Source organism: Orcinus orca, chromosome 11 (genome assembly GCF_937001465.1).
Source record: "Orcinus orca chromosome 11, mOrcOrc1.1, whole genome shotgun sequence".
Taxonomy (NCBI): Eukaryota; Metazoa; Chordata; class Mammalia; order Artiodactyla; family Delphinidae; genus Orcinus; species Orcinus orca.
In genome coordinates, this window is record NC_064569.1 from 96,549,070 (window position 1) to 96,565,000 (window position 15,931).

Genomic DNA, 15,931 nt, shown 5'->3' on the forward strand with positions numbered 1-15,931 from the left:
TTCTGCTGGGCTTTGAAGGGCAAGCAGGAGTGATGAGCAGAGAAGGGGGAGAGGCAGTGGGGGAGGGACAGCATGGGCAAAGGCCAGGGCGTCTAATAGGGCTTGGGGCCTCGGGGGTGGGGTGGGGAGAAGAGCTTGCGGCTCCAGCACAGGGGATGTGTCTGTGTGTCTGGGGTGCGGGGCAGGGAGAGTGGAGGGAGAGTGGGCAGAGCCCACTGCGTGCCAGGCTGGGGGCCTGACCTTTAGCCAGGGCCAAGGGGGCCAGTGAGGTCTCCAAGCCAGGAAGGGCCTGGTCCTGGTGAGTATTCCATCGCTACTTGAATCCCCCCAACACCTCCTCCACATCTGGCTCGAGAGACTTCAGCAAGAACAGATGCTTGAACTCTCACCACCTTCCCTTTCCTTCCGGACAAAGCCCCAGACTACCAGGGCCTCCAAGGATCTGCCTGGCCCTGCTGACCTCTCCCTTTTCGGTCCCTCAAGTCCTCAAGCCTCCTCCTGACCTCAGGGCCTTTGCACCTGGAAGGTCCTTTTCCTCCGTCTCCACCTGGCTGCCGCCTCCTCAGCCGCCAGACCTTGCCTCACTGTTGCCTGCTCAGGGGGGCAGCTCTCATCACCCCACCCCCGCCCCAGCTCTGGTGCCCATTCTAGGTGCTCAGTCTCTTGTGCTTGTCCCCTGAACAAACACTGACCTCTGTGTGACCACCTGTTCAGTGTCCATTCTCCAGCCAAAGACAAGATACCGAGGCCGGTGGGCCTGGGCACCCAGCACAGGGTCTAAATGACACCAAGCGAAGAGGAGATCCAGGCCAGAGCCAGGACTGACAGGCCCAGCTCCCTTCCTGCCCTCACAGACACAGCGCCCAGCCCAGGACCCTGTAAGACCCAGGGCTGAAGCTGAGGCCCAGCGGGGGTCTCTGCTCCTGTCCCCCCACCCAAGGGTCCAGTGAGGGGGCCCTGGGGCCTGCACAGTGGAGTTGAGAAAGCAAGCCTGATCCCCGGGGGTGCTGAGCCAGGGCGGCCATGGAGGTTTGGGCCTTGACTAGGGAGGGTCTCTAACATCCAGCCCACCGGCCTGGGCTGGTTCACACTTTTGGGTGGGTGTGTAATCAGAGAACACGGATCACTGCTGGAAAGTCTGTGTTTCTAATTTCCATAAACCGGGCTCTAGTTGTCATTTCTCCTTCTGTTCAGCATCTTGTTTTTTAAGATCCTTGCTGCTTGTTCTACGTCTCTCTGGTCTGTTGCCTCTAATGGCTACATCTTCCCACAGCGCACACCCAGCCCCCGACCGGTGATGGATCCCAGAAAGCCCCTCACCCCGGCTCCCGGACACGGTCCCATGAGCTCCTCATACTGCACCCCCAGCGGGCCCGTGGGATGCTTCCCAGGGGAAGGGCAGGTGCCCAGCTCACTGGGCTTCGCCAGTCCGAGAGCAGGAAGGTGAGCCCTCCACGGGCTGGTGGGCCTGCCTGGTTCCTCTTCTGCAGATGCTCAGCCTGAGCCCGACCCCTGCCCTCTGCCGAGACCCCAAAGCTTGGCTTGTGCTAAGAACTATGATCTGCTATTCACTCGGGAACCAGGCACAGTGAGCACAGGGCCTTCAGAGATCAGACTGTGGGGCCTTGGCTGCGAGGTGGTCACCCCTGCGCCAAGCAGCTGTGGCCCCAAGACCTCACCTTGATGACCAGGTCCACGAAGCCCTTGTCGTCATCGCTGGAGACGGGCGTGTAGGGCCGAATGACTAGGTTCCCATCGATTCGAGCCGAGAGGTAGATGTGCTGGCCTGCAGGACAGCAGGGGTGAGTGTGGGCTGACTACCCCTGCAGGGCCCCCTGGGTCTTGTCAGCCCACTTCGCTGCACCCCGTCCAGCATTCAAAGCCTAGCCTGACCTCGGCTCCCACTGCTCCCTTCGCCACCCCCAGGGACTCCCATCATGTCCCATCTCTTTGCCTTTGTTCGTGCTCGTGCCACTGCCGGGGACACTGAAGCAACTGGCCTCTTATCCTGACACTCACCCTTGAAGGCCCAGGGTGGCTGTCACCTCCTCCCTGAAGCCTTCCCTGCACTAACTGAAATGCAAAGCCCCCACCTCTCTGTCCCAGCACCGGCTCCACGTGTGCTGGGTTGGGGCCGCACTCACCGACGGGGAGGCCCAGGATGTGCTGGGGTGACGGCAGAGCAAAGCGGAACCGGCGGGTATCATGGCTGATGACCTGCAACGAAGCGTGAGCTGCTGCATGGCACCCAGGGCAGAGGGGTCCCCAGACTCAGAGTGCCCACCCCTCCCCAGCACCTGCACACGCGTGGGCAAGGGCACAGAGGTCAGGTGCACACTGGGTGTGCCTCTGCTCTCACTGGCCCAGAGAAGGGCACTGACCCACCCAGGGCCACAGGGCAAGGTGGTCGGAGCACGGAGTGAGCTCAAGATCCCAAAGGGAGGGACTTCCCTGGTGGCGCAGTGGTTAAGAATCCGCCTGCCAATGCAGGGGACACAGGTTCGAGCCCTGGTCCGGGAAGATCCCACATGCCGTGGAGCAACTAAGCCTGTGCGCCACAACTACTGAGCCTGTGCTCTAGAGCCCATGAGCCACAACTACTGAGCCCTCGTGCCACAACTACTGAAGCCTGCGCGCCTAGAGCCTGTGCTTTAAAAAAAAAAGATCCCAAAGGGAGGCTGCCAGACAGCCCAGAAAATTCCAGGGACAGGAGGAAAGGATCCACCTCCGCCACAGCTTGAGAAGTGTCCTGGGGTGGCAGAAACAGCTCAGGGACTGGGCCAGCAGTGGGGCAGAACTGAGACAAGGCCCCATGTGCCAGGCCTGGGACTCAAGAGAGGGGCTCTAGAAGCCACTACACTAACAGCTGCCCCCCGCCCCGAGAAGTGGGACAGCATGACCGTGGCTGGGCTGCAGAGGGCAGGAGGCATGGCAGCCTTGCTGCCCAGGAGGTCACTGGGGCTGGCCATGGCCAAGACAGGGTGTGCACCCAGGGTGTGGTCAATGGGTGAAGGCCATTCCCCCTCCAGGGTGGGGCAGAGGCTGCTTAAGAGTGAGGCTGGGCTGAGGAAGGAGCCCAGTCCTGACTGGGGCCAGGGAGGCGAGCATCCCACAGTGAGCTGTGTCAGAGCTGGGAACCGAACCCAGTGCCCGGACTCCGACTTGGGCTCCGGAAGGCCCCTGTGAGGTCTCCCCTGCACCAGGTGCAGCAGGATGGTGGGTGTCGAGGGGCCGTTTGGAAGGCAGGCAGCTAGCTGTCCAGCACATGTTGACGCCCACACGAGGAAGGTCCAGTGATGGAGAGTGTTACCACCCGGAGGGGAGACGCCAGACCTCTCCAAAGGGACAGAGCGTCACTCTAAGCATCACTGACACGTGTGAGCCAAGGCAGGTGGCCTGGATCTCAGGAGAGACGGTGCCCAGCCACCACTTAGGACGCAGTGCTTGTCGGCGGCCAGTGGGCCTCTCTGCCCCACAGTCCGGGCCTGAAGCTGCAAACGGAGCCCCAGGGCCTCCCGCAAGCAGATCCCAGGATTATCAACTGGTCCTGGGCTCAAGGTCAGAAACCCACGTGCCAGATGTTTTTGGAGGAAGAACAGAAGTGAGAGAAAGACCCTGATGATTACTAGCCCAGCACAGCAAAAGTCATGAGGCTAACGTGTGTGAGGGCTCGGCACGGTGCTGGCCGTGATGGCCCGAGCAGTAGACTCACAGAGCTGTGGGCAACCTTGCTGATCGCCTGGTCCAGTCCCGTTCAGAGAGGGGAAGGGCCGACAGCCGGGACCCCTCCCTGGGCCACGGCAAAAGTATCAAGAGCAGGCCCACCTGCTGGCCCACCACTAGGCTACAATGGGGGAGGGGAACTGCTAGCACATGTGCCTCCTGATCAATCCAAGGGGCCTGGAGGGTCCACCGTGTGACATCCTGTGACAAAATACAAGACAGTCATCAAAAATAATGAATCAGGGCTTCCCTGGTGGCGCAGTGGTTGAGAGTCCGCCTGCCGATGCAGGGGATGCGGGTTCGTGTCCGGTCCGGGAGGATCCCACATGCCATGGAGCGGCTGGGCCCGTGAGCCATGGCCGCTGAGCCTGCGCGTCCGGAGCCTGTGCTCCGCAACGGGAGAGGCCACAACAGTGAGAGGCCCGCGTACCGCAAAAAAAAAAAAAAAAAAAAAAAAAAAAAACATTAAAAAATAATGAATCAGCTTTGGGTTAGACATGTAAAGGTGTCCATATTGTACAGCTGGGTAAAAACTCAAGTTATTAAAAAAGAAAAACTAAGTATACACACACCTGAACCTCCACACATCATGTACACAGGAATGTACTACCAGAACGGCTCACGGTGACCCGTGAAGGGGACCCTCTGCAAAGGGGTTATGGGGGAGGGGAACGTTCACACCTCATGAACAGAGCACATATAAACATGTGCTTTTATTTTATAAAAGTAAAATTTTTATAGCGAGCACATATAAATCATACATTACTTTGGGAATTAAAAAACAACAACAAAGAAAAAGAACTTTATAAAAGAAAAAGCTTTTAAAACATTGTTATTTCATTTTAGTAAGAAAAAATTGTGTATAAGATATATTGAGAGGATAAGTGTGGTCTCATCTGGGAAGCAGTAATTTTTTTTTCTTTTTCTTTTCTTTTTGCCTCTCTCTGGTTTTCAACTTCTATGAAATCCTGGTACAAGTACAGTCACAGGAGCCCCAGCTCTCATGGGGAGCCCGGGTGCAGACTGGAGCCCAGGACTCAGGCTTCCGGCAAGTGACTGACTTTCTCTGCCCCATGACTCAGTTTTCCCTGTCACACCCCTCCTGAGGCAGCTGTGGTGGCCAGAAATAGCACATGGGAGGGGCTCTGATGAGAGAGAGTAAGGAGGGAAACAGCCTTACAGGGTGGGCGGCTGGGCAAAGGAGGGAGAGGATGGTTTTAAATCACGATCAGAGGTCTGAAAAGGAAAAGCATCAAGTGGGGAGGGCAGGAGCAAGCCTGTGGGAGGAGCAGATGGAGCCGCCCCGCCCGCCCCGCAGGGAATCTGACAGATGCAAAAGACTCTAGGGGCCCTGAGTGGGTGACCCTGCGGGCGGGGAAGGAGGAGGGGAGGAGACCTTATCTTTAAGGAAGGGGCACTGGGTGGGATGGGAGCCTCGAGGCCTAGGCCTAAGTCCTGGTCCTGCCCCTAACTCACAGTGTGACCTGAGTTTCTCCTCTCTTGTCCTCTGTTTTCACAGCCATTAAATGGTTACTTGGACCCAAGAGTCCTTACAGGGTCCCTCCCACTCTGACCTTCTGGGGAATAGTGAGTGTGGTTCAAAGAACCAGCTCTGTGGGCAAAGACCTGAGTTCAAAGCCCTCTGCTGCTTACTGGTAACCTTAGAAAGGGACCACCTTGCTTTCCCCGTCTGTAAAATGGGCAGATAATGGGACCTACTTCACAAGGGGCCATGCCCTGAGCACATAGTAGGTGCCTGTGAAATGCTGTGATGCTGACAAGGACAGAGAGGTGCCCATGCCCCACGACGCCCTCAGGCCCCACACTGACCTCCTTGTCAATCAGCCGCAGGGGGTACTTGATGTCCGGGTTCTCGAGGGTGATGGCTGGGGTGGAGCGCTGGAACAGTTTCATGAACAGGCTATACAGGAACCAGACTGGGGAGAGGACCACGTGGCCCAACTGAAACGACAGGACAGACCCACGAGGTCAGCCTGCCCCCTGCCCTTCCTCCGAACACACCTCCGGGCCTCTCCCCTACCAGGAACGCCCTCTCCCCATCATGTTCATTCAGGGAACCCCAGCTCCATTTTGGTGCCAGCTGGGAGAAGTTACAAAAATCAGACTCATGAAACCTATCACTGTGTTACTGAGTCGTTGCAAAAGCTCCATTTTCCCTGAGGAATGGGGACAAAGAAAGCTACATAACTGAGCATGTAGCCCTTTTCACTTTGGCTGCCAGGAAGCTCAGCATAAAGTTCCCAAGTACCTGTGCTTAATCTTGAGCACTGTGTATCTGTGCTCCCTTCCTCCCTCCCTCCCTTTAGTCAATTTCCCTGGCCCTATTAAGTGATGTCAAGTGCTAGCTCTATTTAGACAAACAGACAAACCCCTGAGCCCTGGGGTTCTGCCTTCAGATGCGGGGGCAGCCGAGGCACTGAGCTAGACACTAGGAAGCTCTGCTCCTTGCTGGCTGTGTAACTCTGCACAAGTCCCTTCCCCTCTCTGAACTGAACTGGACCAGGTGATCTGCAAGGTCCCCTGAAGCTCTGAGAGTCTACTCCTAGCATCATGCAGAGCCCTGCACAGGGGTTAACCTCATGACAACCCTATGGGGTAGGCATTGTCATCACCACCACTTTACAGATGAGGAAACAGCTCAGAGAGGTGAAGCAACTCACCCACAGTCACACAGCAGGCAGGTGGGGAGCTGCAACTCAAACCTGCGTCCACCTGCCTCCCCAATCACACTCTTAAACATCAGGCCTCACCCTCATCATCACTCACCCTCTTGCGTGGCTCTGAGAACCTCTTCCTTGCCAGCCCCCTGCCCCCCATATCGCAGCCTCACAAAGACCCTAGAGGCGGTTTGGATTTTTTAAAAACAGAGAAAACTCACATCCCATGGCCAAATAAAACTGCTTAGGTTTACCTGGAGAGGACACCCTTGCAAGGAAAGTCAACCAGCCTGCTGCTCTTTCTAGCTATTTTTGTCCCTGGGAAAAGCACTTAGCCTCTCTGCCCTGTTTCTCCATCTGTGAAATGGGAGTCATAAGCTACACTTTCTGGCTGTGAAGATGGAGATCGGCTAACCCAGGCCGTCCCCCAGCAGGCACTTGACCTCACTGGGTATCTGTGTGCAGCAGCTACCCTTGGCCATCCGGAAGTCGAGTCCTGGGCAGCCTCCACTATCTGGACCACAAGTGAGACTCAGGAAGAGAACAACAACAGCCTCAAGACCGCTCAGACCAACCCTACAGTGGAGAACCTGGCAGACCCCACCCTAACCAGGGAGCAGCACAGGAAAGGGGCCAGCCGACACTGTGCACCTCCTGACACGAAGCAAGAAGGGCCCAGCACCACGCTGTGCCTTCCTTCAGGAACACACAGCCTGCCTCTGACACAAGGAAACACCGAGGGCCTTTCGCCGCGAGAACTGGCACCACTCTTCAAAAACGTCAAAGCCAGGGCTTCCCTGCTGGCGCAGTGGTTGAGAGTCCGCCTGCCGATGCAGGAGACGCAGGTTCGTGCCCCGGTCCGGGAAGATCCCACATGCCGCGGAGCGGCTGGGCCCGTGAGCCATGGCCGCTGAGCCTGCGCGTCCGGAGCCCGTGCTCCGCAACGGGAGAGGCCACAGCAGTGAGAGGCCTGTGTACCACAAAAAAAAAAAAAAAAAAGAGAAACGAAGGCCGAGGAATGGGTCCAGATTAAAGGAGGCTCTGGTGGGTCGGAGGGTGCTCCCCTAAAACTCATGTCCCCCCAGATCCTGGGGGTGGAAAAGGGTTTTGCACGTGTAATTAAACTAAGGATCTTGAGATGAGATCCTCTTGGATCCCCCTGGTGGGCCCCAGATCCCACGACAAGTGTCCTTCTAAGACAGAGGAGAAGACTCAGAGGAGAAGGTTGTGTGAAGACAGAGACTGGAGTGATGTGGTGACACGCCAAGGAGGCCAAGGACTGCTGGAAGCCACCAGAAGCAGGATGAGGAGGAAGGCCCCTCCCCTAGGCCTCCAGAGAGCACACCCTGCCAAAGCCTTGATTTCACACTTCTGGCCTCCAGACTATGCAAGAATGAATTTTCATTGTTTTACGCTACCTAGTTTGTGGTAATTTATATGCAGCCGTAGGAAACGAATACAGTAAGTCCCCTACATGTGAACAAGTTCTGATCTGAGATCACGTTCGTAAGTCCAATTTGTTTGTTAAGTCCAACAAAGTTGGACCCAACTAACACAATCAGCTATACAGTACTGTACTGTAATAGGTTTATAATACTTTTCACACAAATAATACACAAAAAAAACCAAACAAAAAAATAAAGAAAACATTTTAAATCTTGCAGTACAGTACCTTGAAAAGTTCAGTAGTACAGTACAACAGCTAGCATATAGGGGCTGGCCTCGAGTGAACAGGCAAGAAGAGTTACTGACTGGAGGAGGGAGAGGAGGTGGGAGACGGTAGAGCTGAAGGATCGTCAGCCATAGGAGACGGAGGGCAAGCTGCCATTTCACTCACGCCTGACGTTGGTGTCTTTCACTCACACACGTTCGCACCTTTGAAAGTTTGCAACTTGTAGGGGACTTACTGTACAGAGGCCAGAGACAGAACAACTGAATACAATGTGTGGTTCTGAATTTGATTCTGGGCCGGGGGGGAAAAAAAACAGTTGTAAAAGACAATCCTGAGACAATAGGTGGCATATGCGTGAAGGCCCATAGATTAGACAATAGCACCGTATCAGTGTTACAGTCCTGATTTGATCATCATCCTGTGATTATGCAAAAGAATGTCCTTGTTCTTAGGAGATAGATGCTGAAGTATTTAGGGGCAAAGAACCATCATATCTGTCGTTTACTCTCAAATAGTTTAAAATACACACACACACAATAAAGTAAATATAGCAAATGTTAATATCTGGTATATCTTGATGAAGAGTATATAAGGGCTCTTTATACATCCTTTCAACTTTACTGTACGTCTGAAATTATTTCAAAATAAAAAGTGAAGAAGGAAGTCCACACTAGTGGTTCATATAGTGGGGTCAACAACCAAAAGTTCTCCCAAAATACTGGTTCTCAAGAAAATTGTTTCACAGCTTGTTCACTCACCCTCCCTAGTGTACCTCCCTGACTTTAGTTCTCACAGCAGATGACCGTGTGTATTCTTCTTATCATAACACTACAAATTCCCCTTTTTGCCTTGGCTGCCAGGAAGCTCAGAGTCAAGTTCCTTGCTTGCATGGAGGCCTCTTTGCTTCCTTTGCAGGCCTCTTGAGGTAGCATGTTCTACAGAGAACAGACCTGGAATGAGCCCCTGCCCTATTGAGGGTCAGGTGAGAAGATTCTCACCTCTCAAGGCCCAGCCTCACTGCTCCCTCCCTTCCCAGAAGCCCTGCCAGGACCCCCCACTCTATCAACTGGGGAGGACACTCTGGCTGAGTACCTGGGGCCTCTCTGAGCCTCCGTATTCTTGGCTATAGAAGGAAGGTGAGGGCCACTGCCTGGCCAACAGCCCAAGGGAGCTGGGATATGAGATGAGATGGGGGGCTGAGGTCACCGAAGGGTCTATAACCTGTGGAATGTGGGCATGCACACAGGTTTTTCTACCACCCTCATGGGGCCACCATCACCCAGGAGACGGAATACCCAAATGAAGGAAGGGCAGAGGCACCAAGATCCCACACCGGGCCTGGCCCTGCCCCCAAACCGGCCCAGCTGCTTCAAGTTGCCCAGCCGAAGCTTTGGTTACAGGCCTTTTGTTGGGCTCAAAACACCGTGCCTCTCCCGCAGACAGAGCCTCCAGGCTGGCTGCAGCCACGGCCTTGCCCCACGGGGCCCCTCGTCTGTTAACCAATGGGTCTAAACAGAAGGCCTGAGGGAGCTGGCCCCAGCGCACCCCTCCGGCCCGCACAGGGCCACACAAAGGGTCTCTGGCCACCTGCCCACTTAACCCGCACCTACCACGTCCTGGCTACCAAGTGGTATTTCACCCACCCTGGGTCGCATTTAAGGCCCGTTGGCAGCCCTGGACTCTGGGGTCAGGAGACTTGGGTTTGAGACCCAGCTCAGGACTTCAGGAGAGAATCTTCACCTCTCCAGGCTCCATCTTCCTCAAGTTCATGAGGACAGTCCCACCTAGGGCTGGGGAGGAATCGAGGCTGCAACAGGCCATGTTAGAGCAGACTGGCCAGTGTCCCCGAGCTGGCGCTGCTCCAAGAGTGGGACGTGAATTCTCCGGCATAATCCTCACTTCAATCCTAGGCTGTAGGTACTGGGATTATCATCAAGTTACAGATCAGGAAAGCCAGTCCTCAGAGGACTCACAGCCATTTCTCAGAGAGATTAAGTGACGCACCCATGGCCACGCAACCCAGGCCTGTCTAGCCCAAAGTGTGGCTCTTCCCAAGCCGCCTCCCCGGACAGATGCCCTGGAGCCCACAGCCCAAACCCCCTTGCTCCAGCACAGTCCAATCTCCCGGCTCTTGCAGTGAAGCCCCAGCTGCCCAGACTAACAGGCTGCTCCGCCACCCCCAAACGCCCACCACGGCTCCCCACTGCCAACACTCCAGGTCCCCACTATCCGGTCACAAGCCTGTCTTGCCTTAGGCCTTTGCACACTCTCCCTTCTGCCCTGAATGCCCTTTCTCTTCCCTCATCCAACAACTCCTATTCCACTTCCAGAGCCCAGCTCAAACGTCAACTCTTACCCTCTAGCTAAGCGAGCCCTCAGCAGACATCCGGAGCCCCCCCCCCCTCAACCTCTGCAAACTCCACGGGGATGAGGGCGACTCTGATGATTCCTCTGCTCCAGGCCTCTCCCACATCAGTCAGGGAAGCCATATCCATGGAGAACATTGTTTAGGGAAAAAGTTGAGCGAAGCTACGTTTGCAGGAAATCACCATTGTTGGGAGTCCTGGAAATAAACTTAAACGACATTAAGAGCCCAAGTGGAGTTATGTTTGGTGCTCTCTGGAGTTTTATTTCCCCCCAGCACAGCCGTTTAAGTGGTCAGCCAAGTTTAATAACTAAGACCCCCTGGCCTGCAGCTCGCTTCACAGTCTGCAAAGCACCTTCCCTTCCATTTCCTCACTGACCCTCCGCACTGGGAGACAGGCCAACTGCATTCTTCATTTGACAAACGAGGAAACTGTGGCTCAGGGAGGCCCAGGGTGGAGTCTGGGCTTCGGTTCCCAATTTTCTGTCGTTCACCCCAAATCTCTCACCTGCCCCAAACGCCAGCCCATGGTTACGTGCTGAGCCGTGAAAATGACTCATTTGTCAACAGTTCTGAAGATGAGTCCTCAACACTGGCCTTGGCCCTTACACCGAACTTGCGGATCCCAGGCGCCAGCTTCGTGTGCCCTGGCTGCCAGCCCTGGGCTCACACGGCTGGGCCAGGTTCCCACGTGAGGTCACAGACAATGTGCGACGGCAGACCCAGGAAGGCGGAGGACCTGGTGTCTCATCTCTAGCACTCAGAGCAGAGACACTCAGTAAATATTCGTGGATAAATTCACGAAGGGACAAGAACAAGCCCCTGCACTGCAGTCTCTCTCTGACTTTTCTTACTTTGTCTGAAAGTTTCCGCAACCAGGACAAGGGACCAGATGCCTCCAGGGGGAGGGTAGGGCTCGCCCCTCCACGGAGCACAGGGCTGAGGGGTTGGATCCTGAACTCCTGGCTGTTTCCACACCTGCCTCCCAGAGGTGTGGTGGGACTGCAGCCGCTGCTGGAAGGAGCTGTGCCAGTGAGCGGTGGATAATGTGAGCGGCCTTCCTTCCAGTCCCCGTGCCCAGACGCGACACTCTCGTATCTCGCACAGTCCTTGAGCCCGGGACGCGGGCGCTATGGCCACTCCACTTCAGTGAGGACACTGAGACAGGGTGAGAACTGGCACCCAGCTCGGTCCGAGCACTGAGCCCCAGCCCTGCACAGTCCCTCTGCGCCTGCGGACAGTCAGGCCGCTGAGAGAGCAAGGGTGGACTTTGTACAAATTCCTCTCTGGAGGCAGCTGTGAGCCGACCCTCACTGTCAGTCAGTCCTTCAGGTCACAAACCCCAGTGGGCACAGCTGTCAGGGCCCATGTGGGATGCGGCGGACACAGGTCAGGGGACCGCGTCCCTGGGGAGCTCAAGCCAGTGTGGGAGATGGACACGGGCAGAGAAAAGGGTGCCGTGGAAAGGCGAAGCTTCGTCTCTGGAAAACTGGAGGCTTTACCAGACTCACAAGGGGTTGGGATGCCCTGTTCCCCGTCCAAGGCACCACTCCCACCCCTGCAAGCAGTGGGCAGAGTAAACAGGAGGCAGGCGGCCAAAGCCAAGGTCCCACCCCAGCTCCTCCTCAGCTGTGCTGCTCACACACACACACACACACCACGTCATCCCAGCTCTCCCCAGGGGAGCTAGGGGACAGCTGCTTCGCCAGGCCTTGACCTGGTGCCCCATAGGCCACACAGTGCCCACCAGGGAACCCACCACCTGCCTTTCCCCACCTCTGCTAACACAGGAAGGGGAGAGGGAAACGGGGTGCCAGAGTCCCAGGATGCCTCCAGGGAGCCCCCAGCTCACCCACCACAGCCGAGGAGCTGGGTAGCCCTACTACCCCCATGTGGCACCCAGCCAGCTGCTCACCCCCTGGAACTCCCCACCGGGACCCTGCCATCCACTCTACCCAGGTCAGGTCTGGGTGGGCAAAGGGACCTGCCAGGACCCCCCAGCTGCCAGCCCCCTGTGCTGAGGCTTCCCTGCCCGCTGCCCGCCAGCTGTCCAGCTGGGATCTGCGTGTCCACCTCCCTCATGGCCCCCTTCTCGGGAAGCAGGAGCAAGTGGGAGGGAGTGGAGGAAGCTCTGCAGCGAGGGGCTCCTGGCTCTGCGCTTCTGGGAAAGGGAACCCAGGAGGAGGGGCAGGTGGACAGTGGAGCTGCCCTCCACAGGGGAGACCCAGCCCCGCTTCCCAGGGGCTGGGTGTCTGGACCACGGACTAGGCACATAGCTGCCAGGGGCAGGGGAAAAGCCTTGAACTCTACCTGTGGTGGCGGCCTGTCAGGGTCCACTGAGCACTCACAACTGTGCTGGGGGAAGGGGAGCCAGAGTCGGGGACGGCAGGCTAAGCCCCCAACATACCCCCAGGTGGCTGGCAGGTTCAAGTGCCAACCCCTCGGCGTCCCCACTTCCGGTGTGTGGGAGGAGGCCTCTCTCAGGGCCTGCACGTCTCAGATAAGACGCCTGGTGCCCAGAGCCCGTGCTGGCCTCCCGCAGACGGCGTGGAGCCGCTGTGCCAGGAGGCCTGCCTGGGGTCTGCTCCGGGTATTTGGGCTCAAGTGGGGACCCCGGCAGGGCCCACGAGGAAAGAGCAACCCTGCCACCCTTTGGATAGAGGAGGCTTAGGAGTTGGTGAAGGTCTCCTGACGCTCAGACGGGGCTCTGCCCCTCATGGAGGGGCTCCAAGGGGTCCTTGGCTCCTCGGCAAAAACACTGAGCAGCCAGATCTTGGGGACACAGAGACAAACCCAACCAACACGGCTAGAAGGTGAGAAGCACTGCGGGAAAACAGCAGGGGCGGGGGTCTGGGTTCCGGTCCGGAGGCTGAGCAGTGAGGGAGGAAGGGGATTGCTGGGAACACGGTCAGGACGTTACGCTGAGCTGGGGTGATGCCCCCAGGCTAGCCCTGGGCAAAGCTGCCCCCTGGGCTGAACGTCACCCAGAGTCCTGGGCTGGGCCACACATTCACAAGCCAACACCCAGGCCAAGAGGCCTTCTGCCGAGTCCCCAAGGGGGAGCCCCACAGAGCCGGAGGGAGGACGTGGAGGAGGACGCCAGGCAAGAGGCTCTGGGCCTAATCCTCCCAGTGGCAGCCCTGCCCAAGTGCCCCCAGCCAGCGCCCAGGCACCCGCATGTGTGGGTGGGGACTGCCCTCTGGCCACAGCCTCAAAGTGGAGCGCAAGCCACGCACCACCACTGTGGCTTCTGAGAAATTCGAAAGGCCTGAGGGCGAGGGAGGGTGGCCCTGGGCCGAACCAAAGTGACAGCATGACGATGGACTTTGCAGCTCCACAAGTTCAGACTCCGCCAGCCCGGCCCGTGGCCAAGTCTTGAGTGGCATTTCTTCATCTGTAAAATGGGGCCAACGGCTGGGGCCTCTCATGTTTGCTGGGTTAAGAGAGACCAGAGCCTAGCTTGCAGCCCACGGAGAGGGTTCAGGGGCTGTTGTCGGTAAAAACTGCGATCCAGCAACACCGCAAGTGTGCGCGCACACACGCACACACACTCATTCCACACGCACACACTCCACGTGCACACACCCACTCCACATACACTCACTCCACACACACACACACACCTCACACCCACTCCACACGCACACACTCGCAGGTACTCACGGTCACACTCCCGCACACCTGCTCACTCTTTCACTGTCACTCACCCCCATACACACTCCTGCACACGCACACGTCACACCCACACACCCGGTCACACACACGCCCTCACAAACTCACACTCACACATACGCGCTCCCTCCTTCACACTTCACACGTGTTCAGTCGCACTCACACTAACTCACACACGGGGGCACCGGCCACGTTCACCCCCGCACTCGCTCAGCACTAGCGCACACATCCGTACTCATCGGCCGTCCGGGCTGAGGGGGGCGGCGGCGGCGGCGGCGGCGGGCGGGGCGCCCCGAACGCGTGGCCGCCCGCCTCCGGGTGACGCCCCTTGACCGGGAGTGCTGGGCCCGGGTGCAGAGGCCCGGGCGTGAATCACGGCCGCACGGGGACGACCGGGGCGCGGCGGGCTGGGTGGGGCGGGGCCGGGTGGGGTCCTGCGCCCCGCTTCCGAGCCCGGACCCCCCGCCCCTAGCGGCCGGGCGCAGTCGGCGCTGCCCGAGACGGGGGTCCGGCGCCCGCCGGTCCGCAGCGACGCCCCGGGCCCGCGGCAGCCGGCGTCCCCTCCCCGCCTACCGTGCTCAGCTGGGCCCCCATGGTGGCGCCGCTCTGCACTCGCTCCGCCGCCGCCGCCGAGACCGCCGCGCCCCGAGCCAGCCCCCCGGTCGCGTCACCGAGGAGGAGGGGCGGGCCCGAGCGCGGCCCAGTCGGGGCGCGGGGGCGGGAGGCCGAGCTAGAGGCCCGGCTCCGCCCCGCCCCGCCCGCTTCCGTCCGCGGGAAGAGGGTTGAAGGGAGAGGATCCGTTAGAACGCGAGGCCGGGCGCCGGCGCAGTCGCCCCGGTAGCCTGCGGCGGGGCTCTGACCCGCTGAGTGGCCTCGGGTGGGACGCTGGCAGTCTCTGGGCCTCGTTTGCCATCCTAAAGGGGAGAAGATGGCGCCCCCTACTGATGGGATCTAAAATAAAATCCGGAAACTCCACCGCGGCCTCCAAGGCCTGCAGGAGGAAGCCCCGCTTGGCCTGACCTCAGCCTGCGCCCCTGAGCACGTTGCTGGGCCTCACAGGCCTTCTTGTTCCTCAAACTGCTCGGCTTGGTCCCGCCTCCAGGCCTTTCCCTCTCTGGAACACCATCCCTAACTGCCTCAGGGTCAGCCCTGGCTTCTTGCTTGGGCATCAGGTGAGATGTTCCGTCCTCAGCAAGGCCTGCCCTGACTCCCTCTCCAGACAACCTCCTGTGGTCTTCCTGGCACTTAGCATTAAGCTAAAGTCACCCTTTGTGTTTCTTCAGGGATGGTCTGCCCCCAGCCCCACCCCATCACAGTGGACTGTGGGCTTCCTGAGAGCAGGACTCTGCTTTGAAGTCCCCTGCCTGCCTGGAACCCAGCACAGAACATAGAGTAGCATATAGTAGGTGCTCAATAAATACTTGTTGAATGAGTGAATTCAACAGACAGTGGGCAGGTGCCTGCTCTGGGTAGGCCCATGCTGGCCCGCCGGGGCTCTCTGGCCTTGCTTGCAAAGGAAGTAATCAAATAGGAAAGCTTTACTTGAGCGTGTGCAGCCAGTAAGTTCTCATGACTAGGTGCTTCCTAGGCCACCCACGGCACAGGTGCCCTCTCCAGAGACACCTTCCACAGAGGCCAGGGGAGCCACAGGCCACCCCGAACCTTAGCATTTCCCCCAGTCACTTCTCGTTTTCTCCGTGTTCTTTGTTACACCTGGACTGGTGATGGTTATCACGAATGTGGATGTCTGATGTTGGATTTTCTTCTCGTGAAATTTGGAGGTGACGAAGTTGCCTTTCTCCTTTATTTTATTTTATTTTT

General features: G+C 57.9%; 1 protein-coding gene across 5 annotated transcripts in view; it reads right to left on the reverse strand.

Moving 5' to 3' along the window:
- The window catches only part of LOC101274785 (NADH-cytochrome b5 reductase 3), a 47,061-nt gene that overhangs the window by 10,412 nt on the left and 20,718 nt on the right, over positions 1 to 15,931 (reverse strand). The window contains exons 1-4 of one of the 5 annotated variants that reach the window (XM_004279556.4): positions 14,684 to 14,850; positions 5,554 to 5,685; positions 2,145 to 2,217; positions 1,680 to 1,786 (exon numbers count right to left, since the gene is read on the reverse strand). In XM_004279556.4, coding sequence (XP_004279604.1) covers positions 1,680 to 1,786; positions 2,145 to 2,217; positions 5,554 to 5,685; positions 14,684 to 14,704 — 333 coding nt within the window. In that variant the 5' untranslated portion in view covers positions 14,705 to 14,850. Of the gene's footprint in view, positions 1 to 1,679; positions 1,787 to 2,144; positions 2,218 to 5,553; positions 5,686 to 9,813; positions 9,832 to 10,946; positions 10,965 to 12,748; positions 12,841 to 14,683; positions 14,851 to 15,931 lie in introns of those variants that run through there. The other 4 variants (XM_033405191.2, XM_049694561.1, XM_049694560.1 and 1 more) reach the window with 4 other exon arrangements.